This window comes from Oratosquilla oratoria, chromosome 20, assembly GCF_046742065.1.
Source record: "Oratosquilla oratoria isolate Oo_2021 chromosome 20, ASM4674206v1, whole genome shotgun sequence".
Taxonomy (NCBI): Eukaryota; Metazoa; Arthropoda; class Malacostraca; order Stomatopoda; family Squillidae; genus Oratosquilla; species Oratosquilla oratoria.
The window spans coordinates 24,865,719-24,890,535 of NC_134796.1; the positions used below are offsets into that span (position 1 = coordinate 24,865,719).

The following is a 24,817-nucleotide window of genomic DNA, read 5'->3' on the forward strand; positions in this document are numbered from 1 at the left end:
TATAGATTTTTTTTCTTCTTGGTGTGTGTGGGTATTCTGCTATGTAGTGTAGCGGTGTGCTGTGTTTGTGGAGGCTGCAGCAAGTGTCTGTGTGCCTCTCATGTCAAGGTGATCTTTGACTTTGAGGACTTTTATTTCTTAGTGTAGGTGTTGTACTGTATATGTGCATCCTGTAATTGTTTTTAATGCTTTGTTTTGTATTGTCTGAAGGGTGTTGAGGTGTGTCTCACTGAGATTAGGTGCCCATGCTGGACTCACATAATTCATCACTGAGCGTATGCATGGTTTGTATATTGTAGTATTAGTTTTTGTCCAAATGTTGTTCCAGTGATTGATTTAAGTGCCCTGAGTCCAGGTGTGCATTTATTTTTTATGCTTGTGATGTGTTGTTTAAATGACATGGATGTATTGTATGTTACACCAAGAATTGTTGGGGTGTGTGTTTGTGGTATTAGAGTGTTGTTGATATAGAGTTGAGGAATGTACAGTGTGTTCTTTTGTCCAGTTGGTGAGAAGTGTTGCTGTAGATTTGGCTGGGACTATTTTGAGTCTAATAAACCATGTGTTGAGTGTATCAAGGTATGGCTATATTATTATGTGGCTTTGTGTTATGATGTGTACATGTGTTATGTCATCTGTGTAGGAAAAGATTTGTATTTCTGAGGTGTCTAGTGTGGGTATATCATGCATGTATAGATTAAAGAGTGTGGGGGATAGAACAGAGCCCTGTGGTACTCCATTTTTTGTTTCTGATGTGCGATGATTGGCCATTATAAAAAAATAAAAAGATAGATAAAAAAAAATGAAATAAATCATGTTTCTGATGTGCGATGACTGGCCATTATAAAAAAAAAAAATCATACGAAAATCGACTAAAACATATGAATCTGTTTTCCCTAAAAAAGCGTAGACTCAGAGGTGACTTATTACAGGTCTTTAAAATTCTAAAGGGAATTGACAACATCAAATTTTTTTTCACATTGAATGAGAATCAGACAAGAAACAATGGTCTCAAACTGTCCGGAAATAGATTCAATTTGGAAGAAGGTAGAAACAACTTTGCCAACTGTGTGGTTAATGAAGGGAATAAACTTCCTGCACAGGTAGTGCAATGTAGTTCAGTTCGAAGCTTTAAGAATCATTTAGATAAACACCTAAGCAAGATGCTGTAATGATTATAATTTATTTTATATTATTTGTTTTTGTTTTGTTATCATTTGTCTGATTTGAATTTATAATTAGTTATATGTCAATTTATTATTATTCACTATTTACCTGTTTGTTTATCATTTAACTATACCTATGCATTTATTTAGGTTTTTATTTGTTATTTATATTATTATAGTTTTTATTTATTAATTTATTATTATTATGATTTTTTTGTTCACATCCAACCTAGATATGGACCAAAAGGTCTCCTGTCGGCATGCTCCGCCTTTGTAAATCCTTTGTAATTTCTGCCTGCCAGATAATTGGCCAGCCATCTTTTGGTGCTATTGTGCATGTCTGTGTTATATATTTTGTTTGTTAGTTTGTGGCATCAAAAGCTTTACTAATGTCTAATGTTATAAAAAGTGTTCTATGATGGGGCCTATCTGAGTTGATGCCATCTAATATTCTTTGCGTGAGGTTTATTGGAAGAGTGTTTGTGGAGTGTAGTGGCCTAAAACCATGTGATTCAGCAAGGGGAATATGTGGTGTGTTGAGTTGAATTATGAGGTGTTCAATGAATTTGGAAGGGGTGCAGAAAAGTGTGATTGGGTGGTATGATGTTGGGATTGTTGGGTCTTTATTGGGTTTTGGGATTGTGATCATTTTCCCATGCTTCTAAATGTCAGGGATAGTGTTGTGTGAATAGCTGTAGTTTGCAATGTTTGTGAGTGCATGTATACCTTGTGGTCCTAAGTGTTTTAGGTGGATGTTACTTATGTTGTCAAGGCCACAGGCAGATGAGTGTTTGAGGTTATGTATTATGTGTTTTGTCTGATTGTCTATGAAGGGTGTATAGTTTGAGTCTGTGGGAAAGTCTTTCTTATGTCGTAATTAAATGATCCAAACTGAGAACATTAGAGAACTTACCTGTTTGAGTTCTCTAATTAATCGTCGGAAATAAATTCAATTCTTGAGGCTTTGATGGCGGTAGAAATCCTTAGCCGAGGTTTTATTGTCCTTCTGGTGACAGGGTTAAAGCTTGTCTCTGGTACTAGGGTTGAAGCTAGTCTGGCGTTCAGAGACTAAAACTTAGTCTCGTTCGGCTGGAGTTCTAACGAGCCTTCAAAACGGCTTCGAAGCCACGGGACAACTGATACTTCAAGTAAGTTCTCAAGTTCCCGATTTGTTAATCAAAATCACAACATAGGCTTAAATAAATAATAAAGAGAGAGGGGAGTTTAATAATATATTAATTAAAATTATGATAGTGTTGTACGAAGTTACAGGAAAGATTCCCGATTCGAAAATTAAACAAGCTTTCGGGAAATTGCCGTAGCTTAAGGTAAACAATGCCATTCCCGTAACAACAATTACCACACTTACATTGAATGGTGCATCAGTCGTCAGGGTAAGAAGTAAGATGGCTTGTCTTTGCAAAATGATTTATGAGTGTTTGCTTGTTGTCTGTTTGAGGGTAAATTATCTGTTGTGGTAATTGCTGCATGAGAGTGTCTTATGTTACTGTTAGATAGTGTAATGTTGTTGAGTGTTTTGTACAATTTGCTGTTGTTTTTGTGATCAAGTGTATTGACAAACTTGCCAATTTTGTGTTTTTTGTTCATGTATTTTATTGGTAATCTCTGTGTTTAGTGTTTGTATTTGGTCTGCTATGTTTTGGGGATAGGTGTGGGGGTATTGTGTTTAAGTTTATCTCATTGTCTGATGAGGCCTTGGATTTCTGGTGTGAAATTGGGATTGTGTGATTTTCTGTTGCCTCCAGGGATATATCTCTTGTCTGCATTTTGTATGATTGTATTAAAAGTGTGTACAGCATTGTTTATGTTTGTGATTGGTGTACTGTTAAGTGTCTCAAAAGGTTTTTCTGTCTCTTCAGTAAAAGCTTCCCAGTTTGCTCTCTTGTAATTGGTGTATATGTGTCGTTGGCCAACTGGGGTGCATTTTGTTTTGGTGGTGATGATGATTGGAAGGCGGTCAGATCCAAGGGATCTAACCACTCTCCATGAAGTTGTTGGGGTTAGACAGGGAGAACAGAAGGTGATATCAGGAGAGGAGGGGGGGTGTAGAGGGCTTGGTGTGAGAAATGTGTATGATTATGTATGTTGTTCATGATGGTCAGTGAGTCAAGTTGAATGTGCATATCAAGCCCTCTGTCTGTGTCTGGGTTGTTGACACATCAGGCCGACAACCTGGCATTGAAGTCACCACCCATGATAAGGTTTGGGATTGTGGGTAGTTGATTGAGTTGAGGCCTGAAGATGTTTGGAACTGTGGGAGATGATTGGGGGGAATGTATATATTAACTGTTGTCAGTGTTGATTTGTTGCCTCTACGGATTAGGAGAGATTGGATTTCTGTGGTGTTATCTGTGGTAGGGAGGAGGATTTTGGTTGTGGCACTTGTTTCCACAAAACAGATGAATTGGTGGACCAGGGTGATGAGTCCACCGCCATTGCCGTTGGTCTGGTCTTGTCTAATGGTGGTAAAGTTGTGAAATGTTGGTGTTTTGTGTGAGTGTCATAGTTTTGTTTCTTGTATGATGGCAATGTGTATGTTATGTTGTTTGAGGAAGTGTTCGAGTTCATTTTTTTTTGTGTTGATGCCACCAATGTGTTGTAATATATTGATGTGTGTTCTGTATGTGTTGTACGTTGTCTTCTGGGGTTGGGGTGTTGATGGGGAAGGTATAGGATCTGGGTTAGAGGGAGGGGAAGGTGTGATTGGGGACAAAGGAGGGGGAGGATTAATGACAGGGGCAGGGGGAGACTGGGTGTGGACAAGGATGCAGGCTGTGGTCGGAAAGATAGGAGTGAGATTATTTGAGGGCAGGTAGAACATGTCCAAGTGTATGTGTATTCGTTTGTGTTTGCAAGTGTTGTACAAGTGAAGTGGGCCCAGTTTTTGCATATGTTGCACTGAACTGGAGCATGTTGGGCATGTGCATGTTGTGGTCGGGCCAGGATTGCTCTTTACATCTCCGGCTAATAGTAGAAGAAAATGGGTGAACGTCAGAAAAATAATCCTCAGTGCAGAAAAAATGTAACAGTACATGTTGTGAAAGGAATGTGGTACTCGCCCAGGTGACTGAAGCCCCTCCTGGGGATAGCTCCCACCTACATAGCACTGATGGCCAGGGATGTTTGCCACTGTTTGGCCCCCAACTCCTGGGTTTGAGGGGGTGGTCTCACGACAAAGACGCTGTGGCACCAGGACTACAGTAATGGGTTGGCTGTGTTGGGTATCTATAGTAGCATCTGTTCATGGTGTGTCAGGGTTTGTTACAGTAAATGCAGAAGAAGGATGTTCATGAGGGTGATCGATGGCACGAGCATGTGCATGAGCATGACATTTATCTTGATCTGTTGGTTTGGGAGTGAGATGTGTTGACCTGCACTACTGTGAGGGTGTGAGTAGGGGCGAGAAGAAGAGATTGGCTGTGGATGGAAGAGACTGTCTGATCTGTGTCTCAAAAATTTCTAGAGAATTCTGCTAAGGTGGTACCTGGTGTAAAAGTGAATTTACCAGCTGCTTGGAGTGTGGTTGGAGTTGTTCGAGGTCAATCTTACCATCCATTACCCAGGCAGAGTGGGTGAGGCTTTCCCTAATTTCACTTTTGAAATCACTAGCTATTTTGACTGCTCATGTTTTTGTTTTGTATGGTCTGGTGTATGTCTTGGCTAGAGCATAGAGTGGTGAAAGGGAATCAAGTTGGTTGAATTTGGCAAAAGACTGTTAAAATTGATTGAGAAATTTGTCATATATCTTTGTTTCTTGAAAAATGTCACTGTACGATGTCTCCTGCTACCATGTCATTGAGGTCAATTCTCAATTTGAGAATAGCGATCTTAGTCTTGTCATCCTTTGTGCGTGTTCAATCTATTTCTGATTGTACACCAGCCAAAAGTATGTGGAGCGAGACGTTGAAAACATTAAATTTAGGTAATTTGTTCTCATGTGAAATGAGTGTATGTTTTTCGTGGGTGATACTGGTTGAGATGGGGTGGAGTTTGTATTGGACATCTTGGGAAGGTCCTGGGATGTAGCTAGTGTTGGGCAATGTGGCAGGTGGGGGTTTTGTCCAGCTGCACTGGAGTGTTCGGTGTGATGACAGAGGGGGTTTTGCTGGCTGCACTGGGTTGACTTTGCAGCGAAGTGGATGGGTTTTTGTCACATTGCAGGAGTGAGAGCTTGTCTCATAGTAGTCGCTGGGTTGATATAAGTTGCAGTTACTCTTCTCCACTACTCTGGAATGTTGGTTGAATTGTTCTTCGGATCCCAGTGCTGTCCACCAGAAAAAATTTTGGTTTTGATCTTCGGTGGATCACATTTTTTTGTAATAAGGATGAATTGGTAGCATAGTCATTCCTTGAGGCATGGAAGCGAAGTTCAGTAGGACAGTGAGCCAGTTGAGAAAAGTAGAAATAGTTTCTTTGCTTTACTGATGCGATTTGTCCAGGCTGTGTCCAGTTTTCAAATCCTTCAACAGGATGAGTTACCAACAAGGAATTACGTACAATAGTTAAATTACAAAGAGCCAATTTGGCCTGACTAGAGTTGAGCTAAGGCTCAAATATTTACTATTAAGTTACATAATTTTAATCCTAAGTTTTTATATAAAGAATCTGTGTCCAAGTGGACAAAGAACCATAAATGATCAATACTGCTGTCTTGTGGTATCATGCACTGACCATTGGAGTTGAAGCGGGCAGCATGGGCTGGCAGGTAATCCAGAGATAATTGCTCTTTGACCCTGCTTGACCTGAGAGATGAGGTCTTGAGCGGGCTCACTACACCAAAAACTCTTCATGTGTGCATGCGTCCATGTGCACTGGTGCTGGCTGGTAAGAATGCAGACTGTCGATATGCAAATGTGTGCAACACTGTATCATCCGCAAAGAAGTTCATGTAACATTCAATACTTTTGTCCATGTCATTCACATATGTATAGCAAACATTATGGGAACTAGCACTGACCCCTGTGGAATGCCACTACTCATTTCTTCCCACTCTCATTTTTCTTCCATATAGGAAATCCTCCATCCAGTTCAATAGTTTTTCATGTATGCCTCCTATTGTTTCCAGTTTATTTAGCAATTTTCTGTGTGGTATCTTATGCTTTTTGTAAGTCCAGGAAGGCACATGCCCAACTGTCCCTTTCTTGTGTGTGTGTGTATGTGTACCTAATTGTAGTATACAGGAAAGGAACAATGCTCATTGGGTTCCATCTCGTACTCGAGTTGATTTATCATAGCCTCAAATTCATGTAAAGCTCCAACTTAATTATTCTTGATTTTCAATCATCATATTTAGATTTGAATTCATGTATTGTTCCAGCTTGTGATACATCTAAGGTATTCCAAGTATTTATACACCTATATGGAAAACTGCATTTTTTCCTATATTTTAGACATACGGTCTTCTTTAATTTGTTCTCATAACCTCTTAAAAGCCCTTCTATCCTTAATCAAGAGATATCTTCTGTCAATGTAGTCTATCCCCTTCAGTGACCTGCATACTGTAATGATATTGTGTGTGCACATACTTGTAATAATACAGAAATAGAAATATTGAAAATAGATCAATAACAGATCTTTGCCATCTTTGAAATTTCAGTAAGAAAATGGTTGGAGCAGAAATAGCAGGAATTCCTCCAGCTTTGGAGGATGCTGTGGAAAGTTTGAAGGAAACTATCAATGCAGGACGTACAGATATATTCCGCAAACTTTTGGAAGCTTGTGACAAATGTAAGTTGCTGTGAGAAAATGTGTGCTTACATCTATATGCATTTATCAATTTTTTATTAATATATATATAATTTTTGTCATATCAGTCAGCTTAGTATATTTAACTCCTAACAGTAAATGGTTTCCCATACCTGAATAGGGTTGCCTGATGGTAGAAAACAATATCTGTCTACATACCAAGAGATTTTTTCCCCCTTTATAAGGGAAGTAACCAAGTCAGAAGCATGTACCTATTCATACCCATTTCACTCCCCTCCACCACCCTTTCCGTCCCTCCCATCTCAGGTCCCCATGGATGACAGGTCATCCCTGTATCTGCTAACAGCCCTGAGTCAAATGCAATGCAGCAAGACACAGTACACCCACAGCAAGGCTGCTTCACTTAATTTGCAATCCCCCCTCTCTGTCCCCTCACGCAGAAAAAGAGAAGACAGGGAGAAATCCCTTCGGGGTGTGTCAAAATATCATTCACACACACGCATTCTCTAACCCCCACCCCCCTCCCCTGCATAACAGTATCATCCATACACATTCTCCACTCATCCCTATTTCCTGTCTTCTCCCTTCCTTGCTCAACAGACATTCCCCTTTTGCTCAATGCCCCCTTCACCCAATTGATCCATCTCATCCTTGGTCATCCCCTCAAGTTCACTCCCTCTACCTCTGTCATCCCAACAATCTTTCACTAGCCCTATCTGCTATCTCCTTTTCCACTCCAGCTCTCCTCCTCACCTCCTCGTTTCTCACTCTATCCAACCTTGTAACCCCTACCATACTTCTCAGACATTTCATCTTAAACACATTTAAAGTTTTACTCTCTGCCTCTCTTAAATTCCAAGTCTCTGCCTCATACAATGCCATCTGCATAATCACCCCTTCATATAATCTCTTTGTATTCACTGACCCAAGGCAGTGGGCGAGATGCAAGGATGACCTGTCATCCAGGAGGAGCCAAGAAGGGAGGGAAGAGTGTTGAATGGGAGTGGAGTATGCGGGAATGAAATGGGTGGGAGTAGATTTATGCCTTTGACTTTGGCCATTTCCCTTGTAAGGGGGAAAAAACTTGATATATGTATATTTTGTTTTGCTGCTCTTCTTTTTTCTTTATATTTCTCATGTTTTTTCTCTCATCCTACTTTGTAACCAGTCCCTGAATGCTCACTTCTCTTCCACTACTTTCTTCATTTCATCATCCCACCACTCACTACCCTTCCTTCTATTCCCTTCTTTCTATTCCCTTCTATCCTTCTTGTTCCATATACAATCTTTGCACACCTTGTCACTTCCTCCTTGAAACATCCTCATTTCTCTCCCACACCTACTTGCACTCTATTCTTTACCACTTCCCACACTTCTCTCAGCTTCTCCTTGTACTCCTGCTCCATTTCCTTCTTATTTAAACAGTTTGCTCTAAGCACACTTCCCTACCTTCTGTTGTTTTCCTCCTCCTCCATCTATCTTCCACTCTCAACTTACCTTCCACCAAAAAATTATCTGATATTCCCCCACTCTCTCCCCAAGTAACATGTGTGGAATTTAATGAACAATGCTCATAGTCCAGCTTGATCACAGCAGGGTTCAAACTGCTGTGTTGACCTCCATTGCAAGTAGTGACCCTCTGATATGCTCGGCCAGCAAGCATCCATTTTGTGCAAATAAATAATAATAAGTTAGCTGTTGTTTTGAGGTAATCTTTTGGTTTTCAGGCATTTTCACTAATTTGGTATGCATCAGGTCCCAATGGTACCAAATTAGTAAAGGTTGACTTGTATATGCAGATGGGCTAATGGTGTTTTGTTGCTACAGGTGATGGGGGTGGTGAGGCTGAGACAAGACAAATGTTGAATGCACTCTCTACACAATATGGCACTTTCCTTCACATGGCAACTAAGGTAAGATTTCTGATATCACACAGATCTTTAAATCATCAGTTATATTATTTATAACATCAGATAATTTTTTATAATACCTCCATAATGGAGAAGAAGATTACCAGGATTTGGCTTTAGTTAGTGAAAAAAATATATTGTACAACAGAAAGTGTATTTAATTCCTTCAACCTAGTGATATTTTACAAATTTTGTTCATGGTGTTGTCAGATGATTTTATTCTGCTTAGTGGGAGAGAACTTGTAGGAAGTGTTGTTTTATTCAATGTAAGACCCATTTTTTCTTACATGCCTCAGAGTTGGAAAAAAAAATCTAGCATTGAACAGTGTAAAATGTGACAGCATTAAAGAGGCAAATAAGTGTATCTTACTCATACATCTCCTCCTCTGTGGATGTGATGGTGTAGCTGTCCTTCTCAGAATTGGAATAAAACCTCTGTTAAATTGAAAATATTTTGTATTTACCTAGTTGTATTATACAGGAAGGGAGCTATGCTCATAGTAACCCATCTTTGTATCTTTCAGCATCTAGTTTGTTCATAAATTCTTGTATGGTTTTTGCACACACTATTGCCTCGTCCAGTTTGTTCCAGACGTCCACCATTCTGTGAGGGAAATCATTCTTTTTCAGATCTCACCTATAACTATCCTTTTTGTTTCTTTTCATGTCCTCTTATTTTTCTTTTATCCCACCTTAATAAATCTACTCTGTCAAGGATTTCCATGTCTTTTATGATTCTGTATATGGCCAGTAGATCTTCTCTTTCTCTTCTTTGGTAGTTCCAGTTTAGACAATCTTTGTATGTCAATTTTGAAAGTGTTGATGCCATCTTTGTCATTGCTCTTTGGATTCTTCCAAATTTCTTTATATTCTTTTTTGTGCTAGGTGTCCATAGTGTCGCAGCATACTGCAGTCTTGATCTTGTCAGTGTGACTAATATTTTCTTTACTATTACCTCAGCCAAGTAGTTGAACGCCACCTTTATTGATCTTAGTAAATTGTAGGTTTCTCTGACTATTTTATTAATATGCTTGTCGGGTGACATACATACATACATACCAAGGCTTTTTCCCCCTTACAAGGGAGGTAGCCAAAAAGGGAAAGACATAAAATCATTCCCACCCATTCCATCCCTGAATACACTCCACACCCCTCCACCCTCCCTCTTATCTTAGCACCTCCTGGATGACGGGTCATCCCTGCACCTTGTCCACTGCCCTGGGTGAGAAGCAGTGTCGCAAGACACAGCACATCCACAGCAAGGCCGCTTCATTAAATCGGCGACCCCCCCCTCTCCGTCCCCCCATGCATAAAAGGAGAAGATGGGGAGAAATCCCTTCAGGCTGCGTCAAATTTTGCTCACACATACTACCTCACCTCCCATCCCCCCGCCCACTCCACCTCATGCATCACATCATCCATATACAGACTCTCCTCAACTTACGTTTTAGTTACGTTCCGAACGTAAGTTGAAAATGAACGTAAGTTGTTACTGTACTATACATCCGTAAAATAATAACATTAATTTCAAATAAATTAAATTCAAGCAACATAAATTGAGATGGAGGAGGATGAGGCAAGGCACTTTCAGTCTGTCGTTTGTGCAATGTAAACAATGGACGCGCTAAACTAAAAAATTCACTCAAATTTTTTTTTTATTTTACAATTTTTTTTTTACAGTCAGTTCAAACGTAAAATCGAAAAAACGTAAAACGAATGAACGAAAGTAGAGGAGCGTCTGTACACCTATCCCCCAGCTGTTGCACATTCAGCTATCGCGTTTTACACTATTGTGCATACTTAAAAGATGACACAATTTCCATATCACACATCAAATTGGCTGCTATCACAAGCCTCAAGCCCAAATATTCATATCGCGCGGCACGTGGCTGCTATCATGCACCCTTGTGATGTCACGGGTGGCGGCCATCTTTGTTGGCTTGAGCTACACACTGATTGGTCAAGGGTTTGTTTACATGTACAGGTAAACGTCGACTTACGATGGCATTAGGTTTCGATAGAGCCATCGTAAGACGATTTCATCGTAAGTCGATCCCCAATTTGTGTATCACTGTTCCGTGGTCACTGTACCTAGCCTACCTGTATATTAACCACCAGAGATACTGAATATAGCCTATTAAACATGTACAGTAGTTTATTTAATTATTTTTATCCTTTTTACCATATTCAAACACTATAATATGTATTTTTAGTACGGAACTTAAATCTCGCGGGCAGCAGCCAATGCCAGCCGTACGACGTGACGTAATAATACTCGCATCATAAAATATAGTCACCGCTTATATCGATCGTTCTCTCTTTCACCCGCGAATTTTGAAAACCACAGAGAATGGGATTCATGGCACATTTGAAAGAATGTAAAAACACAGGGGCGACTACAATAAATATAATCAAGACGCCGATATGGCCGCGTCGCGAATCCACTTGCTCCTCATGACGCCTACGTGTGCGGCACCGTATGGAAGGGGTTAAATTATCATATCGTCGTCGTCGTCGTCGTCATCGTAAAGTCGAACAATCGTAAGTCGCGGCCATCGTAAGTCGACGTTTACATGTACAGGCCACCACACTGCTCCTACACAGTGCGCTGTGTGTGAGTGTTGGGATGTGATAGCTGCAACATTTTTTGTAGAAGTGACTTGTTATATGTTCTCAGGCCCCACTCTGCGAATAAGTACTACAGTACATACAGTATTCAATTTCTTTTGAAGCACTTCTGGAAAAATGTGACCCAAAAGACAATTCACCATGCATGGCAAAATGTGTTGGAGGGTTTGCTGGAGGGCTGACATGAGAGAGTGGAAGGCCGAGATAGAGGTGACTTGAGGTGACTTGATACAGGTCTTTAACCCCTTCCATACGGTGCCGCACACGTAGGCGTCATGAGGAGCAAGTGGATTCGCGACACTGCCATATCGGCGTCTTGATTATATTTATTGTAGTCGCCCCTGTGTTTTTACATTCTCTCAAATGTGCCCTGAATCCCATTCTCTGGTTTTCAAAATTCGCGGGTGAAAGAGAGAACGATCGATATAAGCGGTGACTATATTTTATGATGCGAGTATTATTACGACACGTCGTACAGCTGGCATTGGCTGCTGCCCGCGAGATTTAAGTTCCGTACCGAAGTGGTTAAGATTTTAAAGGGAATTGACAACATCAAAAGTGACAAAATTTTCACATTGAATGAGAATCAGACAAGAAACAATGGTCTCAAACTGTCCGTAAATAGATTCAATTTGGAAGTAGGTAGAAACAACTTTGCCAACCGTGTAGTTAATAAATGGAATAAATTTCCTGCACAGGTAGTGCAATGTAGTTCAGTTCGAAGCTTTAAGAATCATTTAGATAAACACCTAAGCAAGATGCTGTAATGATTATAATTTATTTTATATTATTTGTTTTTGTTTTGTTATCATTTGTCTGTCTGATTTCCATTTATTATTAGTTATATGTCAGTTTATTATTATTTACTATTTACCTGTTTGTTTATTATTTAACTATACCTATGCATTTATTTATGTATTTTATTTGTTATATACATTATTATAGTTTTTATTTATTATTTTATTATTATTATGATTTTTTTCGCATCCTTTGGTAAAAAGAGGCCTGCCAAGTTCCTGGAGGTGGTTTTGAGGACACAACAGAGGGTGAAATCCTGGAAATGATACAGCCAGCCACTGTTACAGTTGCTGACATCATGGACGAGGATGAGGAGAGAGGAGAACATGAGGAGGAGGAGGGTCAGGTAACCACACGTACGGGACTCACCATAGCCGGCATCAAGGAACTGATCAACTGGGGCATCAGGATGCGGCACCTCTTTGAGCAAGATAGCTCCATCAACAGTGAAGCAAGATGTTCGCTCGTTATTAGAGCACTAGAAGGTTACAATGAACAGTATCATGCCCACATCAGTGCCCTGCAGCAATGCCAGATCACAAAATTCTTACACCGGCACGCCAAGACACAACCAGCCGACCCACAATCAGGACCATCACAAGAGGAGGAGTCTGGGGATGATGCAGATTATTTTGAGGGGTTTGAGACTCCTGCAGCCATAGATGACTCCCTTGACGAGATACAACGTCAAGTGGGTGGTCAGTAACGAGATGCCACTGTCAACAAGTGCATCCACCTCTGCTACATTGATAAAGACTTTTACAATTGCCTTTGAGAGTGAACTTGGGGTAGCTGCAGAAGTAACTTGCTAGTGTTGCTTAGTTACTGGAGTCTGTATGTGCACTAGATGATGTTGATGGTTTGGCTTTGCACACTTTGACAAAGTGACCTTTCTTCTGACATTTATACTAGGTTCCTTTCCGAGTTTTTTTAACTTCCTTTGTACCAATTTTATATTGTCCCAATATTCTACCGTATATTTCCACGTATAAGACGACCCTAAAATCCAAACACTCACCCCTGAAAATTGGGGGTCGTCTTATACTACCATTATAAAAATCAGACCTTGAATTCTACGTGAGATGACTTGGTAGGCTAGCCTGCCGATAACCACCGATACACAGGAAATGATTCACATTATGATAAAAACTGGTAATAAAGGTAATTAAAGCATATTTACCTTACATATTATTGGCATATCTTTATAGTAAATGGCAATTGTTAATAAATTCGAGGAATAATTCTATGTTAATGAAATTACGGTACTTTTAACTACTCTGAAAAAAATTTAAACATTGAGCACTGGTTGCGTTCAGAGCAATCTTTTTCTTTCGCTAACTTTTCAGTAATTTTCAAGACTGAAAATAACAATTTTGGATTACAGTACATAAAATGTTTATCAATAAAAAAATATTACAGTAGTTCCATTTAAAACGTAGAAAATTTAAAAATTATAAAATTATAAAACTTAATTTCTAATCATCGTCAATATTACACATCAAACATATTTCTAAAACCTTTATTTTCAATAAAATTACATTTAAAGCTTAAAACATTATAAAACTTTATTTATATAAAAACCCCTCAAACTCGTCACAATCATCACTCTGTTTCGAAAAGTTGTTCGAACATATCGCAAGATTCCTCAAATATGCCGTCATCGTAGGACAGTCTGGTTCCGGTGAGTCGACTTCGGCTTCGTCATCACTTTCATACAATAAATCATCTTCAGTGCTATCCATGGCATTAGAGATTCCACATTTTTAAAAAGATTTTACGATACTTTCGACCTTAACACTTTCCCAAGCTTTAATAACAAACTCGCAGAGAACATCAAGTGATGCACTACGCAAATAATTTTTGTTAGTTGACGTGTTCTCAGAAAATCATGATACATGATTTGCTTTGTTATTTCACTTATTTTGAATTAATTAGGATACAGTAAGTAATTTATCTGGTATAAGGATACAGTTAAGTAATGAGAAAGAAAAGAGAAAAAGCGGAAAAAACAGCTGTACAATCTTTTTGTACGGTAGGTTTGATACACTGATGCTTTTGTAAGTTAGCAGTCGTCTTATACTACCGATATGAGATAAATTCATAAAAATTTGCTCTAGTTTTGTACCTCGTCTTATACAAAGGTCGTCTTATACACGGAAATATATGGTATTTTTACTTTTTCCAAATTCCATTGTACTACATTTCTTATTTCTTAATGTTGAAGTTCATTTCACACTTTTGACTATTTCCAGACTTTGCCCAGGTCTTTTTGTAGTGATTTACAATCTTCCTCTGTACTTTAGTAGTTTTCCATCATCTGCAAAGAAGTTCATATAACATTCCACAGCTTCATCCATGTTATTTATATATATGGCAAACATTATCGGAGACAATACAGAACCTTGTGGGAATATACTTATCATTTCTTCCCAGGTTGAGTTCTTGTCTCTAAGTACCATCCTCATTTTTCTCCTGTTCAAGAAATCTTCCATCCATTCCAATAACTTTCCTTGTAATCCACCTATCATTTCAATTTCTCTTAGTAGCTTTTTGTGTGGTACTTTATCAAATGCTTTTTGTAGATCTAAGAAGGCACAATCTGCCCATCCATCCCTTTCTTGTATTATTTCTATGAGCCTCGAGTAAAAGCAAATCAAGTGTGTGGCACATGATCTTCCTCATCCAAATCCAAATTGTATTCCCTGTGGTGGGGGAAAAGAATACTGCCACCAAGTAATTCCACTTAGATCGTAAGAGGTGAGAAGAAAGGGATGGGGATTGGGACTAGGCATCCTTCTCCTTGTAGCCCCACAGGGGACATTCCTAAAAGAAAAAGTGAAGGCATAAGAGGGTCTGGGAGTTTTCGGAACAACACCCTAAGGTTTGGGTCTTGTAACGTGCGTGGATGTGGTACAGATGAGAGTAAAAGGGAAGAGATAGGTAGTATGTTTGTGAGAAGAAAGATGGATATGTTGGCTTTGAGTGAAACTAAGTTGAAAGGGAAGGGTGAGTGTAAGTTTGGGAGTGTAAGTGGGAGGTTATCAGGAGTGAAGAGAGGGTGAGGGAGGGAAGGGGTGGCTATACTAGTAAGTGAAGAGATAGGTAAACGGGTAGTGGAGTGGAAGGAGGTTTCCTCAAGGATAATGTGGATGAAGGTGAAACTGGGAAAGGAGATATGGGTCTTTGTAAGTGCATATGGGCCTGGCAGTGTGAAGAGTGTAGGAGAAAGGGAGGCCTTTTGGATAGGTTTAAATGAGTGCATAGACCTTAATGCTAGGGTAGGAAATGATCCAATTGATGGAGTGGCTGGGAAATGTGGAGTTCCAGGAAAGAATTGTAGTGAAGAGTTGATGGTGGAAATGTGTCTAGAGAGTTGATGATAGCAAATACAGTGTTTCAGAAGAAAGTCAAGTATAAGTACACATGGGAGAGGGTGGTGGATGGAAGGGTGGTAGATAGAGCGTTAATGGATTATGTAGTGGTAAATAGGATTATGATAGGAAGAGTTAAGGATGTACATGTGCTAAGGGGAGAGGGCGGGGAAATATCAGATAATTTTTTGGTGGAAGGTAAGTTGAGAGTGGAGGATAGATGGAGAAAGAGGAAAGGGGCAAAAGGTAGGGAGGTGCTCAGAGTGAACTTTTTAAATGAAAAGGAAAAGGAGAAGGAGTACAAGAAGAAGCTGAAGGAGGAGTGGGAGGGAGTGAAGGAAAAAGTAGAGCTAGGAGTGGAGGAGGAATGGGGATGGTTCAAGGAGGGAGTCACAAAGTGTGCAAGAATGGTGTGTGGAACAAGAAGGACAGAAGGAAATAGAAGGAAGGGTAGCGAATGGTGGGATGAGGAAACAAAGAAGGTTGTAGAAGAGAAGAACCGAACTTTCACAGTTTGGTTACAAAATAGGATGAGGGAGTCATATGAGAGGTACAAAGAAAAGAGAAGAGAAGTAAAGCAAAAGGTAAAGGAGGCAAAGAGGAGAGCAGATGTGAAATGGGGTAAGAGTATGACAGAAAATTTTGAAAGTAATAAAAAGATGTTTTGGAAAGAAATTAAGAGAGGAAGAGGAGACGAATCAAGTAGAGAAGAAAAGGTAAAAGGTGCAGATGGAGAGATGATAATGGAAGAGAAGGCAGTAAGGGAAAGATGGGCAGAATATTTTAGGGAGTTGCTAAATGTGAAGGAGGATAGGGAGGGAAAGGTAGCTGCAGTGGGAAATGCTAAGAAAATGAGAGTGATGAGTGAGGAAAATGGAGGAGAAATAAGGAAGGATGAAGTGAAGACAGTTGTTAAGATGATGAAAGCAGGTAAGGCACCTGGTCTGGATGGATGCCATGCAGAATGTCTAAAAAAAGGAGGTACAGTGATGGTGGACTGGTTGGTGAGGTTATTTAATGTTTGCTGGAGAGAGGGTAGAGTGCAGGAGGATTGGAGGAGTGCCTGTATAGTTCCACTTTACAAGGGAAAAGGGGACAAGTGTGAATGTAATAGTTTCAGAGGGATTAGTTTGTTAAGTGTAGTTAGGAAGGCTTATGGGAGGATCTTGATTGAGAGGATTAGGAGAGGAACAGAGTGAGTAATTGGTGAGGAACAGTGTGGATTTAGGACGGGTAGAGGTTGTGGATCCTTGGTATATGTATGTATGTATTGTTCTTTTACAGTTAGAACGTGCAGATATAGTAAGGGCACTGTTAGCAGCAGGGGCAGACCCAGGTGTACAAGACCAAGATGGCAACACTCCAGTCCATCTTGTTAAAAGTTCCAAGATGGAAGCCATCTACACAGAGGAACTTCTAAGGACCACAGCACAATCAGAGTAAGTTGATATTATACGAGAGTTCTCAATCAGTCAATCAGTTTTCCCATTTTTCTTTTTGCAGAAGACCTTCATTCCTCAGGAAACTTACTTCAGCCCAGAAATCACTCAGTGAAGATACGAGACATGTTTTTTAAGTACTGTTTTGAAATAAAAGTGAAACAAGTAGACTTTTTGTAACAATTTCATTTTTACATGAAAGCCTGTACTGTAATCTACTTTTCAACATAATTACGGAATCATCTGACCATGTTTAAGTTTGTGAGTACTTGAAATGCCTCCTCTGATTGAGGATGCTGCCAACTGTGAAATATGTGTTGTGGTTCATTTTCTCACTGCTAAAGGTGTGAAAGCAGCTGAAATTCATTGTCAGATCAGTGAAGTGTATGGAGAAGACCTTCATTCCTCAGGAAACTTACCTCAGCCTAGAAATCACTCAGTGAAGATATGAGACATGTTTTTTAAGTACTGTTTTGAAATAAAAATGAAACAAGTAGACTTTTTGTAACAATTTCATTTCTATATGAAAGCTTGTACTGTAATCTACTTTTCAACATAATTACGGAATCATCTGACCATGTTTAAGTTTGTGAGTACTTGAAATGCCTCCTCTGATTGAGGATGCTGCCGTGAAATATGTGCTGTGGTTCATTTTCTCACTGCTAAAGGCGTGAAAGCAGCTGAAATTCATTGTCAGATCAGTGAAGTGTATGGAGAAAACATTATGAGTGATGGGATGGTGTGGAAATGGGTGAGACCTTTTAAAGATGGCCGTACAAATGTGCACCAAACCATCAGTAATGAGTGAAGGCTGTCCAATTCGTTCCTCATCATGCATATTTGTACAGCCATCTTTAAAAGCTCTCACCCATTTCTGCACCATCCCATCACTCATAATGTTTTCTCCATACACTTCACTGATCTGACAATGAATTTCAGCCACTTTCATGCCTTTACCAGTAAGAAAACAAATCACTGTGCATATTTCACAGTCAGTGATATTGTCAATCAGAGGAGGCATTTCAAATACTCACAAACAAACTTAAACACGGTCAGATGATTCCGTAGTTATGTTGAAAAGTAGATTACAGTACAGGCTTTCATGGAAAAATGAAATTATGAAAAGTCTACTTGTTTCATTTTTATATTCAAACCAGTACTTACTTAAAAAACATGCCTCGTATATTGTGTTCCAAAGCAAGATGGCTAGGTATGGAAAAGGAAAAAGCCTCATTCCTTTTACTCCTTCCCACTTGAACCATCACTCATCATTTTCCTAGCATTACTGCTAGCTGATCCAAGATGTGCCACTCTCATTGAACTGATCATCACCTTAGTTTATAGATTTTTCTCCAATGCTTTGTCACATGTTCATTTTTATTTGCTTATTCTCTGATATGTGTAGAAAAAATGTGAATACATTACATAATTTCACTAGTTATCCTCTCTTACTGATGCAGTGTTGGTAAAGTGTGTCAACTGCTGGCAGCTGGCCTAAGTGTAAATGCACAGGACAACCCCCTCAGTCGCAACACACCATTACACTGGGCTGCCTCATTTGCAGACACGGACACCATCACCTGTCTTGTCGGTGAGTTGTAGCTTTTAATTTTTAGAGCCACTATCATTGGGAAGTGTTAACCCTTTCAGAATAGGGCTGTACTGTGGACTTTGAGCCAACTAACAGCTGATTCCATCTGATTTTGTTTTGCTAAGGATCAAACACTGAACTCAATGGGATCTTAGTGAATTAAGATAATTTGAGCAAGGCTTATATAAAAGTCAATTCACATTTGCAAGATAAAAATCTCTAATGTATGTCCCTATTGAGGAACAGATATATTAGTATACTTTGCAGTAGAGTAGAGAAGTGATAAAAGTGTGGTTGTAAATGGAAACAAAATATTGTAGGAACTCACAACCTAAAGATATTAACCCCTTCAATACGGGCCACATCACACGTCTGGCAGCATTAGCTGCCAGCAGGGAAAAAAATACTTCTTTTTTTTCCCAGAGCCATTTTTTTAATTACCAGAGCCATTTTTGATACTTCCAGAGCCATGTTTTTGCAGGTTCGATTTCCTTCAAACTAATGGAAGGCTAACTCATTACTCATGTCGGAGCGAGTTTGCATATGTACAGTGTACGTATGCATGCGGTGATGTGGTATTGGGTATGGTGCATTGTACATGTCAGCGCATTGATTGGGCAGCTAGCTGCATGCAACCAATGAACATCCCTGCATACATGTACCATGCAATTCGCAACTAGCGACATTATGTAGGATGATAGTCGTGTAGAGTCTAGTCAACATGTACTAGTATACGCATGCATGCAGCTGATACGAAGCTAGGCTAGGTAAGCCATTGATTTCTAGCAGCTATACTGCGTACACATATGTACGTACATCAACAAATTAAAGTTGATTGATGCGTTGCATTTATGATATCGATCGATAATGCAATGATTGATCACGGGTAAGTTGTGTTTGCTCTGATCCTTTCATCAATGGTGATGGGATTCAGGGATTGCCAAATGATGGATAATGCATGAAAAACGTTGAATCTTGCCGTGGGAGCGATTTTTTTGTGGGGGATCGCTCCCGCTATTGGATTTGTGAGAGCGACATTGGAACTTTTCCGAGCGAAATCGCTCATCGCTCCCGTGTATTTTTTTCGCTGGCTGCCAGATGTGCGAGGTTGTGTCATAATACTCTCATTATAAGAAATAATATCACTGCTCTATCGCTCATTCTCTTTCACCCGTGAATTTTGATAACCATAGAAAATATGATGAAGCCAGTTTACAGAGTATGTGGGTCACGCAGGTACAACTACAATAAATATAATCAAGACGCTGACGTCGGCATCCTCGCGTACCCACTTGCTCCTCATGACGCCTACGTAGGCGTCACCGTATGGAAGGGGTTAAAGTCACAGACAACCCACCAGGCAACTCTACCCAACGCAATCAACAAGCAACTTCTCCAGACACTATGTGCTCACTAATTCTTCAAACTCAAACAACAAGAGAAACTTCAAGACCTCCCCTAAGACATCTTTCCAGTTAAGAAGTTAAGACCATAGAATTTAGAGGTAAAATAAAACCTGTGTAAAAGAAAGCATTCACAGACTACAAGAAAAAAGGATTACAAAAATACATGTGGGAAATTGAAAGAAACTTGACCTTTGCTATAGCTTAGTTTCCATCCATAGATGGAGCATTGGAAGAGATAGTGACCACACACAAGGCCATCAAGAGACACCCTCCAAGACGCTATAGAAAAAGAAAAGGGAATAAATAATGATAATAATACTTACATATACCAACAGCTTCTTCTCCCTTACAAGGGAGGTAGCCAAAAACAAAGGCATAAAATCCACTCCACACCCATTCCATCCCCACATACTCCACTCCTATTTGCCCCCTCCTTCCCTATTATCTTGGCTCCTCCTGGATGATGGGTCATCCCTGCATCTCACCCACTGCTCTGGGACAGAAGCAATAAGGAATGCAGCAAGACACAGCACATCTATAGCAAGGCTGCTTCATTTAATTGGTGACCCCCCCCCCTCTGTCCCCTCATGCAGAAAAAGAGAAGACGGGGAGAAATCCTCTCAGGCTGTGTCAAAATATCATTCACACCCCCATCCCCCACTCACTCCCTTCCATGCATCACAGCATCATCCATACACAGCCATTCTCCACTCACCCCTATCTTCTGTTTTCTCCCTTCCTCAACAGACATACCCCTCTTTTCCAATGCCCCTTTTACCCCATCCATCCATCTCATCCTTGGTCTTCCCCTCTTCTCCTACTTCTGCCTTCCACAACTTTTTTACTAATCTTTTTTTTCAGTCATTCTATGTGTCCAAACCATCCCAATATCCTTCCATCAACTCTTATCTTCCAACTCCCTTTCCACCCCTCGCTCTCAGCCTCACCTTGTTTCTCACTCTATCCAGCCTTAGAGCCCTACCATACTTCTCAGACATTTCATCTCAAATACATTCAAACTCCTCCTCTCTTCCTCTCTTATGTTCCATGTTTCTGCCTCATACAATGCTGTCAGCACAATCACTCAAGCTTCAGAACCATAAACATCTCTTCATTTGTGCTCTGTAGAAGAGGAAAATTCTTGGTTATACAACAAAAGAAGGAAGCCTGGTTTGTATTGAATGGTAGGGGGAGTAATTGTGGGTGATGAAGGAATCATACGAGAGGTATAAAGAAAAAAGAGAAATAAAGCATAAGATAAAGGAGGCAAAGAGGAGAGCAGATGTGAAATTGGGTAAGAGTATGACAGAAAATTTTGATAGTAATAAAAAGATGTTTTGGAAAGAAATTAAGAGAGGAAGAGGAGGCAAATCAAGTAGAGAAGAAAAGGTAAAAGGTGCAGATGGAGAGATTATAATGGAGGAGAAGGCAGTAAGGGGAAGATGAGCAGAGTATTTTAGGGAGTTGCTAAATGTGAAGAATGATTGGGAGGAAAAGATAGTTGCAGTGGGAAATGCTAAGAAAATGACCGTGATGAGTGAGGAAAATGGAGGAGTAATAAGGAAGGATGAAGTGAAGACAGTTGTTAAGATGATGAAAGCAGGTAAGGCACCTGGTCTGGATGGATGTCATGCAGAATGTCTAAAAAAAGCAGGTACAGTGATGGTGGACTGGCTGGTGAGGTTATTTAATGTTTGTTAGAGAGAGGGTAGAGTGCCGAAGGACTGGAGGAGTGTCTGTATAGTTCCACTTTACAAGGGAAAAGGGGACAAGTGTGAGTGTTGTAGTTTCAGAGGGATTAGCTTGTTAAGTGTAGTTGGGAAGGCTTATGGGAAGATCTTGATTGAGAGGATTAGGAGAGGAACATAATGAGTAATTGGTGAGGAACAGTGTGGATTTAGGACAGGTAGAGGTTGTGTAGATCAGATTTTTGTGGTAAGACAGCTATGTGAGAAAGCTAAAGGAAAAGGTAAGGATGTTTTTTGGACTTTTATGGATCTGGAAAAGGCTTATAACAGGGTAAACAGGAAGGCACTGTGAGAGTTTTTGCAGATATATGGGATAGGAGGAAAGCTTCTAGGAGCTGTCGAGTTTTTACGAGAGTAGTGGAGCATGTATTTACCTAATTGTATTTTACAGGACGGGAGCTATGCTCGTTGTGGCCTGTTTTTGTATCTATGTCCAGTTTTTTCTTGAACTCATGTATAGTTCTGGTATTCACTGTTTCACTGTTTAGTTTGTTCCAGATGTCGATCACTCTGTGCGGGAAACTGTTCTATTTCAGGTCTCTTCTGTAACTATCCTTTAGCTTTTTATCATGTCCTCTTGTTTCTCTCTTGTCCCATTTCAATAGGTCATCTTTATCGAGAACTTCCATCCCTTTCATAATTCTGAATATGGTCAACAAGTTGCCTCTTTCCCTTCTCTGCTCCAATGTTGACAGCTGTAATTTCTCCTATCTTTGTTCATATGTCAAATTTGATAGTGCGGGTGCCATGTTTGTCGCCGCTCTTTGGATTCTTTCCAATTTCTTTGTATTTTTCATTGTGCTTTGTGCCCACATTGATATAGCATATTCTAGTTTCGGTCTTATCAATGTAATAATTATTTTCTTAACCGTCTCTTCATCCATGTAGTCGAAGGCCACTTTCATTGATCTTAATAAGTTGTAAGTCTCTCCAAATAATTTATTTACATGTTTGTCAGGTGTCAAGTCACTTGAGATGATTACTCCTAGGTCCCTCTCTGAGTTTACTTTCTTTACTACTTTGTTTCAAATCATATATTTTCCCGAAACTCTATTTTTACCTCTTCCAAATTCCATTATGCAACATTTCTTGATGATGAAGTTCATCACGTATTTCTGGCTCCATTCCCATACTTTATCCAGGTCATCTTGTAGCGATCTGCAATCTTCTTCTGTTTTCACTCTTGAGTAATTTGGCATCGTCAGCAAAAAAATTCATGTAACAATTTACTCCTTCGTCCATATCATTTATGTATATGGCAAACATTAAAGGAGCCAAAACAGAGCCTTGTGGGACGCCACTTTTTACATCTTCCCATTTCGAACTTTTGTCTAAGTACCACTCATTTTTCTCCCAGTTAAGAAGTCCTTCACCCATTCCAACAGTTTACCTTGAATTCCTCCTATTTTTTTTCAATTTTACTTATTAATTTTTTGTGTGGTACCATGACAAAAGCTTTCTGCAGATCCAGGAAGGCTCAGTCTGCCCATCCATCTCTTTCTTGTATTATCTCAATTAGTCTCGAGTAAAAGCAGATTAGATTTGTGGTGCACGATCTTCCACTTCTAAAAACAAATTGTTTGGGCTTTACTATTTTATTTTCTTCCAAGTGTTTGGTCCATCTGTTCCTGATTGTGTATTGGTACTATGTTTGTATCTTTCCAATCTTGCGATACCTTTCCCTCTTTTAATGAGAAGTCTATTATCTTGTGTAGTTTATATGTCAGTTTGTCTATACATACATATACCAAGGCTTTTTCCCCCTTACAAGGGAGGTAGCCAAAAAGGGAAAGACATAAAATCATTTCCACCCATTCCATCCCTGAATACACTCCACACCCCTCCACCCTCCCTCTTATCCGAGCACCTCCTGGATGACGGGTCATCCCTGCACCTTGTCCACTGCCCTGGGTGAGAAGCAGTGTTGCAAGACACAGCACATCCACAGCAAGGCCGATTCATTGAATCAGCGACCCCCCCCTCTCCGTCCCCCCATTGCATAAAAGGAGAGGACGGGGAGAAATCCCTTCGGGCTGCGTCAAATTTTGCTCACACATACTACCTCACCCCCCCGCCCATTCCACCTCATGCAATCACAACATCATCCATATACAACCATTCTTCATTCACCCCTGTCTTCTGTCCTCTCCCGTCCTTCCTCAACAGACATTCCCCTCTTCCCCAAAGCCCCCTTCACCCCATCCATCCACCTCATCCTAGGACGTCCCCTCATGTTCAATCCCTCCACATCTGCCTTCCATACCTCTTTTACTAGTTTTTCTTCACTCATTCTTTCCATGTGTCCAAACCATCCTAATATTCTTTCATCAACCCTATCTCCCAGCTCCTTTTCCACCACTGTTCTCCTCCTCACCTCCTCATTTCTCACTCTATCTAGCCTAGTAACCCCCATCATACTTCTCAGACACCTCATCTCAAACACATTCAAACTCCTTCTCTCTTCCTCTCATATGTTCCATGTTTCTGCCCCATAGTGTTGTTGGCACAATCACTCCTTCATACAGTCTCCTCTTAGCAACCGTTCCCAAATGTCTATTCCTCATTACACTTTAATCCACCAAAGCATTTATTTGCTTCTCTCAATCTATATTCTACCTCCATCTTCACTCCACCTTTTCCTGCCACATTTGCACCCAAGTATCTAAAACTATCCACTTCCTCCAGTCGCTCTCCCTTAATGCTCACCTCCAGTCTACCGCCACTTTCACCCCTTGTACATCTCATCACCTTACTCTTACCCACATTTAGCTTTAGCTTTCTTCTATCACATACTCTCCCAAGCTCTGTCACCAACTTCCTCAATCCCTCCTCCGATCCTGCCACAAGAAAGAAGAAAGAAGTTTGTCTATACACTCTTTCAATATCCAATTTGCAATTTCATCTGGTCCGTGCGACTTTCTGACATCTAGGTTTTTTATTTGGTTTCTTATTTCCCTCTGTGTTATTTTTATTTCCTTCTTCATGGGTGAACTTTCTAGTTGTTCATCCTCCTGGGGTTGTGAGCTCTCATTT

The 24,817-nt window shown here is 40.0% G+C and overlaps 1 protein-coding gene across 3 annotated transcripts in view; it reads left to right on the forward strand.

The window, feature by feature from the left end:
• LOC143036412 (uncharacterized) overlaps positions 1–24,817 on the forward strand; it is a 362,560-nt gene that overhangs the window by 17,007 nt on the left and 320,736 nt on the right. For all 3 annotated transcript variants that reach the window (XM_076203749.1, XM_076203748.1, XM_076203747.1), the window contains 4 exons: positions 6,784–6,914; positions 8,721–8,806; positions 16,885–17,039; positions 18,500–18,630. In XM_076203749.1, coding sequence (XP_076059864.1) covers positions 6,791–6,914; positions 8,721–8,806; positions 16,885–17,039; positions 18,500–18,630 — 496 coding nt within the window. In that variant the 5' untranslated portion in view covers positions 6,784–6,790. The remainder of the gene's footprint in view (positions 1–6,783; positions 6,915–8,720; positions 8,807–16,884; positions 17,040–18,499; positions 18,631–24,817) is intronic.